We start from the raw sequence: 12,196 nt of genomic DNA on the forward strand, positions 1-12,196 counted from the left end.
ATGAGCTCAGCAGGGCCTGGGGATTGTCTTTTAGGTTTGCTGGAAGAGACTACACCACAGGGCCAGGGAAGAGGAGAAAGGAATTGAGCTGGCATATCTCGAGCAGCTTCACAGTCAACACGAAGCCTGGCTTGTTCACAAGACAACCAGGTAAGCAGAGAAGAGGGCAGCACCACACAGACACCTGTGTCCCTACAAGCCAGTTGCCCAAACATGAGTTCAGCATGCAGCCCCATAAGAAGGTTGAGAATGTACCGAGTGGTTGGAAATGCCAAGCATTATCCAACTCAGAAACTTAAATGTTAGATGTAATCTATATGCTAAGAGACTTTTTATTAGATTCTGTTTCTCACCTTTTTTGTTTTTTAACATTACCCTAGATTGAACATTGTGATTGAGGATAGTGATATAGTTAGCTCAGGGTGAAGGTCTGAAAATTTCTGGAGAAATTGTCCTTCTTACTAAGTTGACAGTCCTAGTTTTGGCCTTTCCTTCCTTCGGGCTCGGCATGCTGTCCACTGGAAATGTGTAGGGCTCTGACCTTCCGTATCCATTTCAAGACTAAAGAGAAATTTCAGCCTTCCTCTTTCTGGCCAACTTTATTAAACTCGTTTTCAAATTGCTATTTACATGCCATTTCATTGAGAAGCCATGTGACTTTAGATCTCTTCTATGGATTACTAAGACTTGGTAAGTATGTGAAGGTTGGCTCAGCTTTCTTTTTTCTGTCCCCTAAAACGTTCATGCTTCTTACAAGGCTCCACTTTGAGGCTCTGCTGAACATTCCGGTGCTGGTATTGGATGTCAATGATGATTTTTCTGAAGAAGAAACCAAACAAGAAGAACTCTTGAAAAAGGTGGGGAGGATCTTAACTCCTGCATCTCGTGATTTTCCTTTATTGCGCTTTTGTCTTTGCTTCAGACTTCAGAATGATGGTCTTATGCTTTGTGCTTCAAATTGCATTGCACACTCCAAAGCCCGTGGGACCTTGTACATGTCACAAATATAATCCCTATTCTCTAAAGTATTTTGGGCTAATAATTGTTAAATAATTGACTTCCCAGCTAACTTCCTCCTCAAAGGTATTTTAGAACTGGGGAAATACAATTTATGGATTCTATTCCCAGCTCTGCCACTTGATACTGTATGACCCTGAGCAGGTCCCATTTCTCCCCCATGCCTATTTTCCCTTCCTCACAAAACCTCGTGGGCTCGGCTACATATGCAGTGTGGGTGGACTGTTGTAGAGTGCTAAAAATGTGAAATATAACTTTTGGTTTTTCTCTTTCGCACAGGTAAACACCTTTGTAAATAATCTGTAACCAGTCCCGGGATGTTCTGGCTCTCTGAGTTTCTAAAGCTGGAAAAATCCCAAGTCATGCACCTTTCCATCGCCTTTTGCCCCTAGAGTGCTCTGACACTCAGGTGCATGGTTTGGGTTAGCCTTCGACTTTGCAGTTACTGTCTTCTATGTCTCAAAGGCTTCTAAAATAAAGTGGAAGTTTTGCTTATTCTGTTAATCCAGTTGTTGGTTTATCCCTGTGCATATTTCTTGGTGCCCGCTCTGAATCTCCCTCTAGATGAGCCATTTTCACCTGAGAACAGCCATAGCTTTTCTCTTCAATCCTTCACCACCTAGACTTCCCTGTGTGCTCACTTGTTCCCTCTGATGCGCCTGGGCTGGGATTGTTCCCAGGACTCCCATCCAAGCCCTGCCCTGGGCACGAAGGAGGGAAGTACAGAGGTTCGGGAGAGTGTGGACACTCAGTGCAGGCCCCCAGCACTAGGGAATGGAACCCGAACTCCAGGATGCTCCTGTCTCTTCCCATCCAGCACTTTTGCTTGGGGGTGTGGGGTGCTCTGACCTTTCTGCTAGAGCTGAAGAACCTGGGCCAAAGGAAGATGGAGGGAGGGAGAAAACAAATCATGAGCCCAAAAGTCCCAGCATCTTGCATTTAGGATTCAGTCATCCTGGCACTCTGGCCTGCCCTAAATATACCCAGTGAGTTTCAGGTGATCTTAATGGAGTGACTGTGCTGGAAAAAGAATTTTTTGTGCTGCACTTCAAGCTCCAAGGACAATTTATTGTCAAGAGAAAAATGCATGGCTCCGTAGAATCGAAATGCTCCATTGCAAGAAGCCTGCAGCTCCATGAATCCCTGCACTGAGCCCTTAACAGTCGTGCAGGCACACAGGAAAACGAATAAGCTCAGAAGTCAGCGTCCCAGGAGACAGAAACCTGTGTTTCTCTTTATGGTTGGGGAAACGAGCATGAGATTGGCTTCTGACAAATGTGTGCTGTCGTGAAATGGAAGTACAGCATTTCTTTATCATACTTAAATTTTTAACAGTTTTATTGAGATACAATTCACGTACCATACAATTCACCTAATTAAAGTGCACAATTCAGTGGTTTTTAGTATGGTCGATAGGGTTGAGCAACCATCACCATAGTCAATTCCAGAATGTCTTCAGCACCCCGAGAAAAATTGCCAACCAACTAGCAGTCACTCCCTGTTCCCCATCACCCTTACTTCTTCCACCCCAGTGCAGCTCTAGGAAGTCACCAGTCTACTTTCTGTCTCTAGATATGACTCTTCTGGAGATTTCATGTAAGTGGAATCACATAATATGTAGCCTCTTGTGACTGGTTTCTTTCAAGGTTCTCCACGTTCAGCCATGTTGTAACATGCATCAGTACATCGTTCTTTTTTGTGACGAAATATTTCATTGTATGGATATACTACATTTTGTTTATCCATTCATCTATTGATAGACATGTGGATTCCATTTTGGGGCTGTTACGAATAATGCTATGAAAATTCATATACAGATTTTTGGATTTTAAATTTTCTTGGATATACATCTAGGAGTGGAATTACCAGGTCAAATGGTAACTCTGGAGGAACTGTTAAACTCTTCCAAAGTGGCTGCACCATTTTACATTCTCTGCAGCGATAAATGAGGGCCCCAGTCTTTCCCGGTCCTTGCCAAAACTTGCTGTCATTTCGATTATAGCCGTCCTAGTATCCTATCCTGGTTTTGATTTACATTCCCTGATGGCTAATGAATTTGAGCGTCTTTTCATGTTACTATTTGTTATTTGTATTTCTTCCTTGGAAAAATACCCAAATCCTTTGTGCTTTCTTCAGTTATTTGGCTTTTTATTATTGAGTTGTAAGAGACTTTGGATATTCTGGGTACAAGTTTTTACCAGAGACATGATTTATAAATATTTTCTACCATTCCCTCGGGTGTATTTTGATAGTGTGCTTTGAAGCACAAAAGTTTTGAGTTTCGACCAAGTCTAGTTTGCCACTTGGGCTTTTGGTGTCATGTCTAAGAAAGTTTTGAACAACCCAAGGTGACAAACGTTTGCTCCTAAGGTTTCTTCCAGGAGTTGTATAGTTTTGGCTCTTCCATTAGGTCTGTGGTTCATTTTGAGTTAATTTGTGTGTGTGGTGTAAGGATTGACTTCGTTCTTTTGTATGCGCATATCCAGTTGTCCCACCATTTGTTGAAAAGATGATTGTCTTTTCCCACTGAATTCTCTTGTTAGTGTTGTCGACCCACTTGTTCTTGTGTTTGTTTGCCGCTTCAGGCTTTGGACAAGACCAGGGATGAACATTGAATGGTAGGTACGTTTTAGAAACTCAGTGCTTTTGGTTCTTTAGCTTTGAGGGGCCCAAATGTTTAATTCCCATTTACATTTTCAGGAACCACTAATGTAAAGCCAGAATAAGAGCACTGGGACCCCACCCTTCATTCGTTTAATCAGTCATCAAATATTTGTGAGTATCTCCTGTATGCTAGAGACCAAGGAGATAACAGCACAGCGGAGGCAGGCTGTCCTTACCTTGCAGAATTCGCCATCGGATGGTGAGGGTGAAAGAGCAGATAAGTAATTGCTTATGTGGTGAGCGGTTCAAAAGGAAACATACGGGTGTTCCGTGGGGGCCCATGACAGAAGGAGCCAACATAAGCTGGGACAGCCCCCCCTAAGAAAGTGGCAACTGTTCCGAATTTTGAAGAATTAATGGGGCAGGGTATTCAGGCAGAGAAAAAGTCATGTGCCAATGTCTTTGTGTGAGAATGAGGCATTAGGCCCAGCTTCTCAAAACGACATAAGGCTAGTGGGTTTAGAATTTAGGAATACACTCCTATCCTTCACCTTCTTCACTTAGAAAAAGCCTGAAAATCTAGAAATTCAGCATTTCTTTCCCTGCATAAACTTTGCCCTTCAGAATGTGAATGTTCCGGGGGTGCCTGGGTGACTCAGTTAAGTGTCCCGACTCGATTCTGGCTCTGGTCATATTAACACGGTTCATGGGATCAAGCCCTGCATTGGGCTCTGTGTGCTGACAGCACGGAGCCTGCTTGGGATGGTCTCTCTCCCTCCCTGTCTGCCCCTCCCCCCTTTCAAAATAAATAATAAACTTAAAAAAAAAGAATGTGAATATTCTGTAAGATAGCACCGTGGACAGTCTACCTGGGTAAAATAATTTGCCATTTTCCAAATTGGTAGTGAGATGGTCTAGAGAGACTGTTTTAATGAGGACCTTAGCATTCGAGGAGGGACAGGTCTGGGAGGAGTGTTTAAACACGGAGACCCAGCACAGCACAGTCACACCAGGCCGGTGACTGTCCCACTCCCATTTAGGCTGTGCTCCAACGTCAAATAACTTAGATTAGCACATAAAAATAGAGTTCATTGTCACTTGTGATGTGGTAAAACCTCTTCCCAAACCAGAATATTACCTTGATGGGTTTGTAATGTGAATTGAGATTGTGGAAGTTCTCAAACTCTCCGGCTTTTAGCGTGAAAGGAGAAGGTGGTGGTTTCAGGGGAAAGGCTGTTTATTTTATGAAAATGCTAGAATCACAGGACGTTGAAGCAAGGGAAGAACATGTGCTTTAAAACTGAAAGACTGCTTACCCTTCAGCCTTCACTTTTAAGGAGTGGGCAGTTTAAATCTGGACCACTTTCTCCTTGGAACTTTCTCCTTGGTCTCTTCTGTGTTCCGCTATTTGGTCCCTCCGTTTCTGTGTCCTTAGCTGACTCCTCATTTCCTCCTCTCCTCTCAAGTGTTGGCGTCCCCAAAGCACCCTTGGTTCATTTCTGTCTTTACCCACTGTGCTGAGTGATCTTGTATTCCTTTTTTTTTTGCTGCCATATCAAGTTACACAAATTTGGCTTAAAGTAGCACAAGTTTATCTTCTAGTTCTGTAGGTCAGAACTCTGACGTGGATTCTCTGGAGGACAATCTGTTTCCTTACCTTTTCTGTCTTCTAGAGGCTTCCCACATTCCCTGGCTTGTGTCCCCTTCTTCCATCTTCAAGGCCAGCAACTACGTCTCTGACCCTTCTCCCGTGGTCACATCTCTCTCTGACCACAGTCAGGAAAGTTTCTCTGCTTTAAGGCAGAGTACTCTCCCCATCTCAAGATCTTTAGCCTTAACTACATCTGCCAGGTCCCTTTTGCTATTAAGGTAACATATTTACAGGTGCCGGGGATTAGGGTGTGGATGTCTTTGGAGGGCTGTTAACTCACCCTTGCGGAGATCTCAAACACCATCATAGCTCCCACTGTTATCATGGGGTGAGTACTTCTCAAGAACTTGGAAATGTGGAAAAATGTGAATCATTTGCAATAGCAGAGGGAATAGTGCAAAGAACTGTATCCCCATTACGCAGACCCAGTCAGCCTCAGATCACCAGAAACGAGCCTGTAGTTTGACAAAACCAGATTTTTTAATTCATTGTGATGAAAGGTACCTCACCAGAGTAACTATGGGTGTTGTACCAAACGGGAAAAGAGAGAATTAAAGGATCTGGGGGAAGGATAGAGTTTAGGTAAAAATGTAAATGAAGCAGTGCTTTGATAGACTCAGAGAAAAGCAGATCTCCGTATATGGGAGTCAACGCCTGGTCTGAACTGCACTGCAGGCCCAGGTTCGTTTCCTTCAAAAGTACAAAGTGAATGTTGTGTTCAGAAGCCCCTTATCTGAAGCTCCAAACCTGAATTGCAAATCAAGACCGTTTCTCTGTGTCAAAGTGACTTAGATCCTCCCAGCAACAGGAGGGTGTTTCATTTTTACTGATAAAATTTCAAACGGCAAACTTTCTGACGGTCCATCATTTCAGAGAACAAGGTGAGCTCAGTGACTCAGAAAGCAGTAGCCACGCAAAGAAGGGGGTGGTTATGACACTTTAGCAGCAGCGTGCCCTTGGGAGGAGTAGTGTTTCATGGCAGCTTTGTAGCTGGCCTTACCTGTGCCGTCTTCCCCGCCTGAGATGGTAGCACGGCTTTTGTTTTCTTAGTCTGAGCTAATTTTTACTTTCTCACCCACTTCAGTTATTTATTCAGGGCCAGTTTTGTGTCACCTGTAGCCAACCCACCACTCAGATTGTTTTGAAGCAAACCCCAGACTGGAGGGTGACGTTTAAAGCTAGATCCGTGTGGACTTCTGGGTGTCATTACCTGGATCTCCCTTCTGCTCAGTGTGTGCAAAACAGAGTTCTCACCCCACCCTGCCCCTTCCCCCTCCCCCGGGACAACAAAGCCTGTTTCTTCACGAGGTTGACCACATTAGAAGCCTTGGAGTCATCCTTGCCCTCCAGCTCTCTTCCAACCCCTTTCTCACCAAATTCTGAAATCTCTCAATCTCTGAAATCTCTCAAGTCTTCCTGCACCTCATTGTCTGCTCTCTAGTTGAAGGTGTAGTGGGCATTGCAGTTGACTCCCCCAAATGCATTCACCCCGCCTCCTTTTTCCTAGCGGTCACATGGCTCCCTTCCTCGCATGGCCATGTCAGGAGTGGCTACGATGCTCACTCCTTACCCTGCCCGCCCATTGCTACTACCAGCGACCATCTGTTCCCCAGGCCACCTCACCTTATTCCCGGCCCTTATCTGCAGTTTCACTTCCCGCAGCTCGGTTACCAGCAGTCAGCCATTGTTCTGGAAGCAGATGACCCTCCTTCTGACGTCTTGAGGGAAAGTCCGAAGTAGCCTATTGCTGTGTCATAATGCCTGTCATTCACCTCACTTCGTCTCATCACGTGGGCATTCTATCATCTCACAGCATCACAAGAAGAAGCGTAGAGTACGGCACAATAAGATATTTTGAGAGAGAAGGGGCATTCACAAAACTCCTATTACAGTATGTTGTTCTAATTGTTCTAATTTGTTATTATTGTCGATGTCTTACTGTGCTACTTTATAAATCGAGCTTTATCACAGGTATGTATATGTGTAGGAATAAATAGAGTATGTTTAGGGTTTAGTACTATCTGGTTTCAGGCTTCCCCTGGGCATCTCGGAACGTGTCCCTCTCAGATAAGGGGGAGACTACCGTACAGAAAACCTGTAGCTGCTGTGTAAAAGCATAGCTTCAAGTCAGGTCTTCTGCCAGCCCCTGCCACCAGACAGCCCCCCTCCCCCCCCCGCAGCCCTTCCTGTGTGGAAGTATTAGAGCTGCCATGTTTTTGTAACTTTACCTCCCACCACTCATACAGTAAACCCCACAGGACTACCCGTGGGTCCAGACGACATCTTGTGTTTCCCACATAACGCAATGCTTCTCTCTCGTCTTCTGCTCTTTTTTACCAAAAGGGATACTGATTCTGCCAGTCCCAAGTCTACTCCTGTCTCTGTGAGGCTCTTCCCTCGCACCACCCAGAAGGAACCGGTATTTGTGCTCTTGGACACACTGCTGATTCAACTATGTCCAACCGTGTGCCAGACCTGAATGAAAGTTGTCTGGAGACCAATGGGCTTTGCCATTTTTGACACAGACCATGTCTTGGTCACTTAGCACAGTGCCTGGCATTTCTCTGTTTACTGCTATTTGGTGATACAGACTTGCCTGATATAGACTCACTAAATAAGTGAATGATGTAAGTGGAGACATGTTGTGACCTTTCTGGGGCCATTGGATTTGTGAGCTCCATAGTATGGTCACCAAATTATGAAGTGCCTTCTGTGTGCTAAGCACTACAAGGATATTCAAAAAAAATTCTGAGCCCAGATCCCATCCTCAAGTTGTCAAGGGAGCTGATGATTGCTGAATGCCTACTGTGTGCCAGATGCCCTAGTGAACCCTTCTTAAATGTTGTATCATCCTCTCATTAATCTTATGAGGGAGGCTTAAGATCCCAGTTTTTACCAGTAAGGAAACTGAAGCTCAGGGAAGTTCAGGAACTCACCCAGAGTCCTGCTGTAAGTGGTGAAGCCAGGACTCAAACCCAGGTCCTTCCTGACTCCGGAGTCTGTTCTGTTTTCACAACAGACTGCTGGTTAAGGGAGACAAGACGAGACTTGCATGCATTTCCTTGGCTGCCTTTTCAGATGTACCAGTCCACTTTTGTTGCCCAGGCAGGAAGAACTGCTAGCTTGCTAACACTGCTGGGTGGAGGCCCCCAGGTGCATCCTAAATATGCCTTTGGCCCCGTGGGTCCTGAGCAGGCAGACGTGCTTCCAGTGGCCCAGATCTCCTCTTCCTGGCAACTGCACCTTCAAGGTGGTGAGCCCCTTCAGGCACCAGGCACTGAGATGCATTTGGAAATTTGGTGAAGGTTCTGGAATGCCTTTACAAATGCCTTTCTACCCTACATCCTGTTCCAACCTGGGTGTTCCATCAGACGATTCTCCTAAAACAGCTTTAATCATATTTAATATTCTCCTGTAAAAAGATTGGCATCTAAATGCAAAGTGTATCCTGGATTGGATCCTGGGATAGAAGAAGGACATTAGCGGAAAAAGCCGTGGAATCCAAATCAAGCCTGGAGTTTAGTAAATAATAATATACCAGTATCAGCTTCTTAGTTTTGACAAATGTAGCATACAATGCAAGATGTTATTAGCATCAGGGGAGATAGGAAACTTTCTGTACTATCTTTGCAACTTTCCTGTAAATCTAAAATTATTCCTGGGCCCCTGGCTGGCTCAATCAGTAGAGCCTGTGGCTCTCGATCCTGGGGTGGTGAGTTCCAGCCCCACACTGGGCATGAAGCTTACTTAAAAATAAATAAATAAAAATAAATAAATAAATAAATGTGTGTGTGTGTGTGTGTGTGTGTGTGTGTGTGTGTGTATATATATATATAATTACTCTAAAGTTGGGGCACATGACTGGCTGTCAGTACAGCATGACTCTTGATCTCTGGGTTATGAGTTCAAGCGCCACATTGGGCGTTTAGCTTACTTAATAATTATTCCAAGGGGCGCCTGTGGCTCAGTCGGTTAAACGTCCGACTTTGGTCACTTTTGAGGTCATGATCTCATGGTTCGTGGGTTCAAGCCCTGCATCAGGCTCTGCACTGGATCCTTGTGGAGCCTGCTTGGATTCTCCGTCTCCCTCTCTCTCTGCCCTTCCCCTGCTCACACTCTCCCTCTCTCTCTCAAAAGTAAATAAACTTTTAAAAATAAATAAATAATAAATAATTGTTCCAAAATAAAAGTTCATTTAAAAAATGTTGGTGCCTCTTACAAGGTGATGACCAGGCTACTTGACTGGGTTTTGGGGGTTCTCCAACCTTATCTTCCCCTTCTTTCACCCTGTGAAAGAATCCTCTGTTTGGCTGAATGGTTTTACTCACTGTCCTCCAGACAAAGTCTGTGCTCCCCTCTCCCCTGCGTTTGCCCTAGCCATGTACCCTGCTGGACTGATCACCTGCCAAGGAATTGTCGCGGTCCTTAACTGCAAACAGAAGCAAGCTAGTGTGAACCTACTGAAGCTCAAGCTTCAGGCCTGTCATTTGCAAGGTCCCAGAGTGTGCACCATGGCTGTTAGGAGAAAGTGATCCCCCTGTAACCGCCTCTGCCACACAAAGATCCTCACAGCCCTGTGACTCTGGGAGGTATATCTTAGTTGTAGTCTCGGCCACGTGTCCTTGACATGCCAGGTAGCTGCAAGGGAGTCAGATAGTATCTGACTTTTCATCTTCACTGTGTGAGGCCATCTCTACCTCCAACCACAGTGGGAAAGTCCCCAAACACAGGAAGGGGATCCACTCACTGGTTCTCCACAAAGTGGCAGATGTTCACTACAGGTGGTTTTTTAGAGCCAAAGATTCCATGAGGCACAGCAGGCTCAGGTGACACTTGGGAAATCAGCTTGGTTTGGCCTGGAGGCTGCCTGGTACAGACTGTGCTCCTGCATCTGACTCACTAGACCAGGGTCGAGGGGACTTCATCTCCCGAGGGCACTTGACCTAAAACCTTTACAATAAAAAGGGCCCATGTACATGTCTTTAGCAATGGAAAAGGGTCGTACCGGGGAGGTGACAGCCACCTGAAGCTGGGGGTGTTCCCCAAGGCAAGAGAGCACTGTCATGGGAGAAGGTCTGTGTGCTCTGTACCCACGGTGGCACCATCACTCCTCCGGCCACTGCAGCTAGAAAACTGGGAGCGTCTGACTCCTCCCTCTCACTCATCCCCAACATCCAGGCAATCATCTGGGGCTAGCTACTGCCCCCTAATATTTCTCAGGTCTGTCTCATCAGCAAGCACCTTCTTCAGGAAGCCCTTGCTGACCTCCTACCTGGCTGGGAGGGGGAAGGTCAGGGGTCCGGCCTTTGTGCTCCTGTTGAGCACAAAGCTCATTAACTTTGCATGTATCTTATGGTTGCCCTTGCCACATAGCATTAAAATGGTCTATTTCCTCATCTCTTTGTTCAAGTACAGAATGCGCCTATCCCTCTTTGTACCTCCAGTGCCTGGCACACAGGAATGCACAGCTCGATAAACATTAGACAGATGGAAAGAAGGGGAGAAGACAAGAAGTAGGCTGAGCTTGAGAAGGGCCCCTTGGACTAAGCAATGAAATGTCCCCCACACTCTTACCCCTTAATGCTGCCTGCAGCATGCTTGCCCCAGCCAGACTCAGAGCTGCCTCTCCGGTGTGAAGGGTACAAGTAGAAGACAGGCAGTGAGCCCTCTGAGCTTGCTCTCAGACTCCCCTGTGCCAGGTGATCCTGGGGACACTGGGGACCATGCAGGGCCTCATTAGGAGGGACCTGTGGAAGACAAAAGAGGCCTCAGGCCCTGGGTGGGTTAATCAGCAGCATTAGCCCCATACTGCCCTCCTCAGACTTCTACATGAGAAAGGTATAAACCTAAGTCACTGCTGTTTGGGGTTTTATCATTGTATACAGCTGAACTAATAATCCCGTGGCTCTAAGCTTGCTCTAACATTCTCTCTTGCCTCCTTCGGGGCCCTGCTTGCAAGGCAGGTGTGTGTCAGGAGGCTTGCAATTGGAAGCCCCAGAGAATGTTACCTGGCACTGGTGGCCCCCTGCAGCGGATAGATGGTTCCTGGGTCCCCAGTGCCAGCACATGCAAGGAATGAGGAAATGGGGTGGGCAAGTCGTCCGGCCTCTCTACTCCTTGGGTTCCTTGCTCTGAAAACAAGAAAGGTGATCTTCAAGGTTCGTATAGCCTCAAGTTCAAAATATTTGTCTTATGAATGAAAAAGTAGCACGGAAGAGATGGGGGGTTTAGGTGTAGGCATTATACCTGGGCTCCAATCCTGGCTCGGCCACTAACCAGCCGTGCATCTTGGGCAAGTTCCTGCATCTCTCTAAGCCTCTGTTTTCCTGAAGTCTGAAAGTGTAAGTATCTTTGCGCCTACTTTGCAGGAGTGTTTCAGGATTAGAAATACTGTAGACAAACGTCTGGGCACAGAGCGGCCACTCAGTAAGTGGGGCTGCTAGGTCTTTGTGGGTGGAAAGTCCTTCAGAGAGTCTAGCTGAGCTGAGCCCTGGGTGGTGAGGTGAGGAACATGATGGCAGGCAAGTAAGCAGCATGGGCAAAGGAAGGAATAGGCATAATGTGATAGTGAAGAGTGGGTACAGTGTGGTCCCAAACGGGGAGAGACGACGCTTCCTTTCAAGTGTGACGCCAAGACAGTCTACAACAGGTGCCACTTCCAGCAAAGGGAACTGCATGGGTCACATGGCCTATGAGCTGGGCACTACGCGAAAGCAGGATTTGTAGAGCAGAAGCTGGAAGACAGTGGAGTTAACACCATGGACCAAGGCAGAGAGCTGAGAGCGTGTCCTGTGTGTTCTGGGGGTGGGGAGGGCAACAGTGGATGAGGAATGCTCAAATGCTTTAAACGGAGCACTTGGGCCCCTCTTCTCTGCAGGACAATGACAAGACAGGCCAGCGAGCCTCCACTGCTCACGCTGTCTC

At 46.3% G+C, this 12,196-nt stretch overlaps 1 protein-coding gene across 5 annotated transcripts in view; it reads left to right on the forward strand.

Annotated features, from left to right (window-relative positions):
• DGUOK (deoxyguanosine kinase) overlaps nucleotides 1–1,521 on the forward strand; it is a 28,670-nt gene extending 27,149 nt beyond the window's left edge. For 2 of the 5 annotated variants that reach the window (XM_047068387.1, XM_047068391.1), the window contains 3 exons: nucleotides 35–150; nucleotides 758–857; nucleotides 1,297–1,521. In XM_047068387.1, coding sequence (XP_046924343.1) covers nucleotides 35–150; nucleotides 758–857; nucleotides 1,297–1,323 — 243 coding nt within the window. In that variant the 3' untranslated portion in view covers nucleotides 1,324–1,521. Of the gene's footprint in view, nucleotides 1–34; nucleotides 858–1,296 lie in introns of those variants that run through there. The other 3 variants (XM_047068388.1, XM_047068389.1, XM_047068390.1) reach the window with 2 other exon arrangements.
• The last annotated feature ends 10,675 nt before the right edge of the window (nucleotides 1,522–12,196 follow it).

Source organism: Lynx rufus, unplaced genomic scaffold (assembly GCF_022079265.1).
Source record: "Lynx rufus isolate CCGP_SWC_20201006 ecotype Redwood Valley unplaced genomic scaffold, mLynRuf1.p SCAF_8, whole genome shotgun sequence".
NCBI lineage: Eukaryota > Metazoa > Chordata > Mammalia > Carnivora > Felidae > Lynx > Lynx rufus.